At 38.1% G+C, this 9,455-nt stretch overlaps 1 protein-coding gene across 1 annotated transcript in view; it reads right to left on the bottom strand.

Moving 5' to 3' along the window:
- The window catches only part of LOC110591481 (sulfotransferase family cytosolic 1B member 1), a 23,586-nt gene extending 14,471 nt beyond the window's left edge, over window positions 1-9,115 (bottom strand). The window contains exons 1-2 of the mRNA XM_021702403.1: window positions 8,808-9,115; window positions 8,395-8,523 (exon numbers count right to left, since the gene is read on the bottom strand). Coding sequence (XP_021558078.1) covers window positions 8,395-8,523; window positions 8,808-8,955 — 277 coding nt within the window. The 5' untranslated portion in view covers window positions 8,956-9,115. The remainder of the gene's footprint in view (window positions 1-8,394; window positions 8,524-8,807) is intronic.
- Window positions 9,116-9,455: the final 340 nt, after the last annotated feature.

The following is a 9,455-nucleotide window of genomic DNA, read 5'->3' as shown; positions in this document are numbered from 1 at the left end:
ACACTTATGCTAAGTAAAATAGCTATTTATCTGAATTTCAAATTTAATTGGGTATCTTCAGTTTTATATGGAAACATTAATTATACACCTATAAAATTCCACCAAGTATTTTATTATGCTACTACTAACTTGGTAACTACAGCCACTTTATCCAGCATAGAAATGAGAAATCATCTTCCACAACCCACTATTCCTCAATGCCCATGACATGAACTTTTACATTTTTTTAATGATGTTTTCCCCTTATCTGTTGCTCTTCTTCATTCCCTCAACTTCGCTGAAAGATTTCCCAAACTCTAGGTTGTAATTGTTTTGCCATGTAAGGTCTTTAAATCAATCCTTTATTGCACAAATATGAATGTTAGGAATATGTAATAATATTACACACATTCATATTCAGGCTCCAGAGTAAATCTCAGTGACAATTTACCCTCTTTTACCTGCTGACTCTCACTTACTCACTCTATGGTGATGCTACACAGCCTCACTCTGCACCTTTAACCCCCATTTCCCACCAGTGGGACTGACTCCCCCACCCCAATTACCTTGATTCTATCACTTTTTCATTTCCTACTTTTTTAATGGCTCTGGAGTCTTATCTCATTCTTGCACTCACTTCGTTTGCTTATCCCAGAATAATTATTTTAGCTCCAAGATTCATCATTTGCTCTGACTTCAGGCAACCACATGGAAGGAATGACACCTCTCAGCTGGTTCTTCTCTGCCTATGGAAGTAAATAGCTCTGGTAGGGAAGGGAATTTAGATTCTGCTCTTTAAATTGAAATAACATTCACCACCATACTTCTGTCTTCTTATCCCAGGTTTCTAGCAGCATTTGAAGGCTAGGTCTCACTTCTTGAGCCCTTCTTACTTGCCTACCGAACACCATACTCCTGATTCTCTTTTAGATCACTGAATAGTTCTTGAAAATTACACGCCCTACATGATCTGTCCCTGTCTAGTCTCCAGTGGTTTTATCTCACTTTTCCCCTTTCATTGTTGTTGTTCGGTTCCTAGACTACACCAGGGTCTTTCTGTATCTAAGCCTTCATACCTAATACTCACCTTCATGAAATATGTTTTCTCCAACTATGTGCATAGCTCTACATCTCAATTCAGAGTAGATATCCCTAAATATCCAATCTAAAGTAAACTCTCTTGTTGTTCCCTATTCTTTGGGTACATGAGCCTAAAAATATTCACGTATTATTAGTTTATTTACTTATTTAATGGCATGATATTACTGTAAACTCCTTGAATTTATTAATCACTGAATTTACTAATCATTTTATATCTAGCCCATAGCACAGTGCATAATTCTTTGGAAGCACTCAATAAATATTTGTGGAATGAAATATGAATTGTATTAATAATAAATTTTATGTTTGAGAGGTGTTGGTACTTCCTTACTTACTTAACTACAGCAATGTCCTAAACTAGGAACTTATTAATCTAATCTACCACATTCTATACAACAAAAGTCAATAAAAAATAAGGAACATTTTTTAAGTTGTTAACCAAATTTTTAGTTATTTTCTACAACAAAACTCTTTCATCTTAGGTCATCATACTTGGATGTACAATGAATTAAACTACAGTTTCTCTATACGTCTTGGTGATTGTACTGCTTACAAACTTCCATTTTATGTTACCAAGTTTACTCCATTTTCTTTGAATGTAAATCACAAATACAATAATTAATGTGCTATATAAATAATATAAGGCAGAGGCAAGATAGCAGAAGAGTAGGGGACATCGTTTCATCTGGTCCCCTGAATTTAGTTGGATATCTATCAAACCATTCTGAACACCCACAAATTCAGCCTGAGATGTAAGAAAATATATCTAGAACTCTACAAGTAGAAAAGCAACTGCTTTTTGCAAGGTAGGAGGTATGGAGTCATGAATCTATGGGGAGATATTGGAAGATAAATGGAGCAGGAAGGGAGCCTCCATAAGCTGGTTACAGGAAAGTGATATAATACTGGACCACAAAATCGAACCCTTAGAAATCTGCTCCAGTGAGAGACATCCCTTTCTGAAAGGGGCTCAAGGGATGAAAAGGGCAGAATTCTAGGTAAGTCATTGTGGTCTCAAAATTCCAGATGACAGAACGAACAGGGGTGCCTGAACCAGTAGATGGCCCAAGCAGTGGAGCAGGGAAACTGGTTATGGTCAGTGAGCCCAGGAGGGGACTTTCAGCTCAGGTTGCCATAAGCCCTGAGCAGGGCCAGTCGGGTGACCGCTCTCTGCCTGCACACTCTGAAAAGGACTGGGACTCACAGGCCATTTACCATTTCCTGGGAGGGGTGAAATGGCTGCGCCCACAACTGGGCAACAGCTTTCAGGGTGGCGGTGGCCCCAGAAAGGACAGTAGGCGACACCCAGCCATGGCCTGGGAGCAGGGACAGGGTACATGTACAAGCCTGCAACCGCTCGCAGTCCCAAAAGGTAGTGATGCTCGCAGGTCCCTGGGACTCCCTCCGGTGTGGCAGGGTGGATTACAGTGGGCTTGTACCACAAGAGTCTGCAGAGTTTGGCATACACAAAAGTGAGAACTGTTTGTCCCAGAGGGTTTATTGAAGAAGTGGGAACGCGATCTTTCAGCTCTGAGCCAGAGATCTGGGCATGGCCATTTTTACTCTGATCCTCTAAAGAGGGGCAGAAAGCCTCCAGGGACAAAAGCCACACAGAGGACCAGCTTACACTGAGCCCAGCCCCCTGGCAAGGGGTGGGGCAACTCTGCCAAGGCAAAGACACCTGAAGAGCAGCACAGCAGGCCCCTCCCCCAGAAAACAGACTGGAAGAAAGGTGGACAAGTTTATGGATCCCACAAGACTGTAAAATTCCAGTACCCGGGGAAAATAGTATATTAATTTCCCCGTGTTTTCTCACAATTCGTTTATCTTTCAGTCTAAAATTTTCCATTTCTTTTTTTTTACCTTTTCCCCATTTCAACTAGATTCTTATTTTACCAACTTATGTTTGTAAGTCACTTTTTAACTTTTATCTTTTACATCTACATTTTATAGATACATGCTTCATTTTAGTCTTTTTCTCCCACTCTATTCAATTTTATTTGTATATATATAAGTTTTGCTTTCTTTGCAATTTTGGGATGTAGTGTCTAACACACAGATCAATATTCAATAAGGAACAAGTGGATCACCCTGCTTTGTCCACCCTATGAGATTATAGTCTCTCTCCCCACTTCCTTTTTTTTGTTTTGTTTTGTTTTGTTTTGGTTTGGTTTAGTTTGCTTTTCTGTTGTGGTTTCCAACCACTTCAGATTTGTCTAGGGTATATTTTGCTTGGGTCATGGTTATTTTGGACTTTGCTCACTCATCCTAGGCATGGGCAAAATGACTAGAAGGAGAAATTCACAACAAAAGAAAGAACCAGAGGCAATGTTCTCTGGCATAGAGATAATAGATATGGATATAAGTAAGATGTCAGAGATGGAATTCAGGATTGCCATTATACAGTTAATAGCGAGGATTGAAAAAAGCATAAATGACAGTAGAGAATCTCTAAGGGCAGAAATGAGATCTAATCAGGCCAAACTTAAAAATGCTATAACTGAGATGCAATCTAAATTGGATGCTCTAACACCTAGAGTAAATGAGGCAGAAGAGAGAATAGTGTTCCAGAGGACAGGCTGATGGAAAGGAAGAAAGTTGAGGAAAAAGAGAGAGAAAACTCAGAGCTCATGAAGGAAGTCTTCAAGAATTTGATGACCTGAAAAGAAAAAAAAGTTAGAATTATTGGGGTGCCTGAGGGGGTGGGGTGCCAGAAGGCATATTTGATTCTCATAGGTATGTATGTAGTATATATAATTCTCATAGCTGAGAATTTCCCTAATCTGGGGAAGGAAACAAGCATTTATGTCCAAGAGGCAGAGGACCCCTCCCAAAATCAATAAAAATAGATCAATACCCTGATATATAATAGTGAAGCTTGCAAATTTTAGAGAAAAAGAAGCTATCCTGAGAGCCGCTTGGGAGAGGAGGTTCCTTATATATGGAGGCAGGAACATCAGAATAACATCAGACTTATACACAGAAACTTGGCAGGCCAGAAAGAGATGGGTTGATATAGTCAGGATACTAAATGAGAAGAACATGCAGCCAAGAATACTTTATCCAGCAAGGCTGCCATTCAGAATGGAAGGAGAGACAAAGAGCTTCCAAGACAGACAGAAACTGAAAGAAGATGTGACCACCAATCCAGCCATACAAGAAATATTAAGGGGGATACTGTAAGTGAAGATGGACCCCGAGAGTAACATAGACCAGAAAGAAACAGAGACAAACTACAAAACAGGGACTTTACAAGCAATACAATGGCACTAAATTCATATCTTTCAATGGTTACTCTGAATGTAAATAGGCTAAATGCTCCAATCAAAAGACACGGGGTATCAGGTTGGATAAAAAAGCAAGATCCATCCATATGCAGTCTACAAGAGACTCATTTTAGATATAAAGTCACCTCCAGACTGAAAGTGAGGTGGTGGAGAACTATTTACCACACTAATGGACCTCAAAAGAAAGCTGGGGTAGCAATCCTCATATCAGACAAATTAGACTTTAAACCAAACCCTGTAGTAAGAGATGTAGAGGTACACTATATCATCTTTAAAGGGTCTATCCAACACGAAGATCTAACAATTGTAAATATTTATGCCCCCAACATGGGAGAAGCCAATCATATAAACCAATTAATAACCAAAATAAAGAAACACTTTGATAATAATACATTAATAGTAGGGACTTCAACATCCCACTCACAGCAATGGACAGATCATCTAAGCAGAACAACAAAGAAACAAAGGCTTTGAATGACATGCTGGACCAGATGGACTTCACAGAGATATACAGAACACTCTACCTAAAACAACAGAATACTCATTCTTCTCCAGTGCACATGGAACTTTCTCCAGAATAGATCACATACTGGTTCACAAATCAGTTCTCAACCAATACCAAAAGACTGAGACTATTCCCTGCATATTTTCAGACCACAATGCTTTGAAACTTGGATTCAATCATAAGAGGAAATTTGGAAGGAACTCCAGCACTTGGAGGTTAAAGATCATCCTACTAAAGAATGAATGGGTCAACCAGGAAATTAAAGAAGAACTTAAAAAATTCATGGAAACTAATGAGAATGAAAACATATCAGTTCAAAATCTCTGGGATACAGCAAAGGCAGTCCTAAAGGAAGGACATTGCAATACAAGCCACTCTGAAAACTTAAAAAAATCCCAAAACACAAGCTACCCTTACACCTAAAGGACTCTGAGAAAGAGCAGGAAATAAAGCCTAAACCCAGCAGGAGAAGAGAAATAATGAAGATTAGAGCAGAAATCAATGAAATAGAAACCAGAAAAATAGTAGAACAGATCAACACAACTAGAAGCTGGTTCTTTGAAAGAATTAATAAGATCGATAAACCTCTGGCCAGACTTATCCAAAAGAAAAGAGAAAGGACCCAAATTAGTAAAATCATGAATGAAAGGGGAGAGATCATAACCAACACCAAGGAAATACAATTTTAAGAAGATATTATGAGCAAGTATACGCCAACAAATTAGGCAATCTGGAAGAAATGGATGCATTCCTGGAAATTTGTAAACTACCAAGACTGAAACAGGAAGAGGTAGAAAAACTGACAGACCAATAACCAGCAAAGAAATTGAAGCAGTAATCAAAAACCTCCCAAAAAAACAAGAGTCCAGGGCCAGATGGCTTCCCAGGGGAACTCTACCAAACATTTAAGGAAGAACTAATACCTATTCCACTGAAGCTGTTTCAAAAAAATAGAAATGGAAGGAAAACTTCCAAACTTGTTCTATGAGGCCAGCATTACCTTGATCCCCAAACCAGACAAATACCCCCAACAAAAAGGAGAATTACAGACCAATATCCCTGATGGATGCAAAAATTCTCACCAAGATACTAGCCAAGGGGATCCAATCCAATTAACAGGATTATTCATCATGACCAAGTGGGATTTATTCCTGGACTGCAAAGGTGGTTCAACATTCACAAATCAATCAACATGATAGATCACATTAATAAAAGAAAAGACAAGAACCATATGATCCTCTCAACTGATACAGAAAAAGCATTTGACAAAATACGGCATCCTTTCTTGATTAAAACTCTTCAAAGCATAGGGATAAAGGGAACACACCTCAATATCATAAACCATCTATGAAAAGCCCACAGCAAATGTCATTCTCAGTGGGGAAAAACTGATAGCTCTTCCCTTAAGGTCAGGAACACGACAGGGATGCCCACTCTCATCACTTTTGTTCAACATAGTACTAGAAGTCCTGACCTCAGCAATCATCTAACAAAAAGAAATAAAAGGCATTCAAATTTGCAAAGAAGAAGTCAAACTCTCACTCTTTGATGATTTCATGATACTTTATTTGGAAAACCCAAAACACTTCACTCCAAAATTGCTAGAACTCATACAGGAACTCAGCAACATGGCAGGATAAAAAAAATCAATGCACAGAAATCAGTTGCATTTTTATACACTAACAAAGTGACTGAAGAAAGAAAAATTAAGGAATCGATCCCATTTACAATTGCACCAAAAACCATAAGATACCTAGGAATAAACCTAACCAAAGAGGGAAAGCATCTGTACTCTAGAAACTACAGAACACTTATGAAAGAAATTGAGGAAGACACAAAAAGATGGAAAAACATTCCATGATCATGGATTGGAAGAATAAACATTGTGAAAATGTCTGTGCTGCCCAGAACAATCTACACACTCAACTCTATGGTCAACTAATCTTTGACAAAGCAGGAAAGAATATCCAATGGAAAAAAGACAGTTTCTTCAATAAATGATGCTGGGAAAATTGGACAGCCATATGCAGAAGAATGAAACTGAACCACTTCCTTATACCACACACAAAAATAGACTCAAAATGGATGAAAAACCTAAATGTGAGACAGGAATCCATCAAAATCCTTGAGGAGAACACAGGCAACAACCTCTTTGACCTCAGCCACAGCAAATTCTTCCTAGAAACATCACCAAAGGCAAGGAAAGCAAGGGCAAAAATGAACTATTGGGACTTAAGATTAAACACTTCTGCATGGCAAAGGAAACAGTCAATAAAACTAAAAGGCAACCTATGGAATGGGAGGAGATATTTGCAAATGACATTACAGGTCAAGGTCTGGTATCCAAGATCTATAAAGACCTTATCAAACTCAACATCCACAAAACAAATAATCCAGTCAAGAAACAGGCAGAAGACATGAACAGATACTTCTCCAAAGAAGACATCCAAATGGCCAACAGACACTTGAAAAAATGCTCCACATCACTTGTCATCAGGGAAATACAAATCAAAACCACAATGAGATACCACCTTACACCATTTAGAACAGCTAAAATTAATAAGACAGGGACAAATGTTAGCAAGGATGTGGAGAAAGGGGAACCCCCTTACACTATTGGTGGGAATGCAAGCTGGTGCAGCCACTCTGGAAAACAGATCTATAAACCTCTGGCCAGACTTATCCAAAAGAAAAGAGAAAGGACCCAAATTAGTAAAATCATGAATGAAAGGGGAGAGATCATAACCAACACCAAGGAAATACAATTTTAAGAACATATGATGAGCAAGTATATGCCAACAAATTAGGCAATCTTCTTGAGACAACTCAAGAAGTTGAAAATAGAGCTACTCTACAACCCAGCAATTGCACTACTAGATATTTACCCCAAAGATACAGATGTAGTGAAAAGACGGGCCATATGCACCCCAATGTTCATAGCAGCAATGTCCACAATAGCCAAACTGTGGAAGTAGCCGAGATGTCCTTCAACAGATGAATGGATAAAGAAGATGTGGTTCATATATACAATGGAATATTACTCAGCCATCAGAGAGGATGAATACCTATCATTTACATTGACATGGATGGACCTGGAGGGTATTATGCTAAGTGAAATAAGTCAATCAGAGAAAGACAAATATTGTATGGTTTCACTCATACGTTGAATATAAGAAGTAGTGCAGAGGATGATAGGGGAAGGGAGGGAAAACTGAATGGGAGGAAATGAGAGAGAGAGACAAACCATGAGAGACTCTTGACTTGGGGAAACAAACAGGACTGCTGGAGGGGAGGTGGGTGTGGGTTGGGGGAATTAGGTGATGGGTGTTAAGAAGGGCATGTGATGTGATGAGCACCGGGTGTTATAAGCAACTAATGAATCATTGAACACTACATCGAGAACTAATGTTGGCTAACTGAAATTAAATTAAAAAGAAAATCTGGTTTTGAATTTAAAAAAATAATAAAAATTTAAAAAATAATAATATTAAAAATTATAATTCTCAAGTAGTTTAAAATTACCTGAAGTTCTTAGTCCAGGGATGGTCATTTCCAACATTGGAACTTTAACTGTTATAACATCCCGCTTACATTTTTCAACATCTCCATTATTTAGAACCATGTCCACAATTTCACTAACCCAAGTGGTACCTGTAGTGAAAGACAACATTTTTTTGTAACCATCACTTGAATCTGGGAGCAAAAGTCCCTACAGGTAGTCTGCCATCTTAATACATTCTATTAGAAACTTAATTCTGCAATTTCCCTTTCTGTGCCCCAAATGCTCATTTTAAATTATCTCAAAAGTACACGGCTAGACTGACTGATAGGAATATTAATTTTATATAGGATGATAATGATTTTAGAGAGAGAAGCTGATTTTCAAGGAACAAAGACTGAAGCCAGATCTGCATCTGTCAGTCCACAAAACTCACCTGATTTGGGGTAAGTGGCTATCACAATGTCATCTGGCCTGCTGTGGAACTCTTCAATCCTTTCCCAGTTGTTTGCAAAAGCGTAGGTCATGGGATAGCCATGAATGATCTTCAGATTTTTTCTCAGGAGATCTTTTGGGGAAATCATTTTTGTACCAGGTTGTACAAATACTTAATAGAATATTTTCTGACAATCCAATCATGGGAAAATAAAGAAGATCAAAATCAGAAGCTGAATAACTAATGCTATTCTTAAGACACTGTTACTTGATATAAAGTGAAATTGACCTTTAACACTCGGCATGCAGAGATCTAAATACAAAGGGCATTTTTGTGTTTATGAAGTTGTAGATTGCAAGTGCAGCAACTGGGTCAGTGACAAGCAGTACAAAGGTCTTTACTGGAAGCTTTTTACAGAAATGAAACTACACATCTTAGAATTGAAAATCAGATTTTACAGAAATATGCTAAGAATTATCTGGACTTAAAGCAAAATAAAACTTCCACTCATCTTTACACTTTAGTTGTACCTCATTTTTCTTTTTAGGAAATCCATTCTTTCTTACCTTTGTTCTTCTGTACATAACACATGTGTTTTATCTGTCTGCTTCTAAGATTTTCTTTTTAAATTTTTTTTTTTTAGTGTAG

The sequence above is a fragment of the Neomonachus schauinslandi genome, chromosome 2 (genome assembly GCF_002201575.2).
Source record: "Neomonachus schauinslandi chromosome 2, ASM220157v2, whole genome shotgun sequence".
Lineage (NCBI taxonomy): Eukaryota > Metazoa > Chordata > Mammalia > Carnivora > Phocidae > Neomonachus > Neomonachus schauinslandi.
Note: the sequence above shows the minus strand (reverse complement) of the source record. Positions and strands in the feature narration are given on the sequence as shown.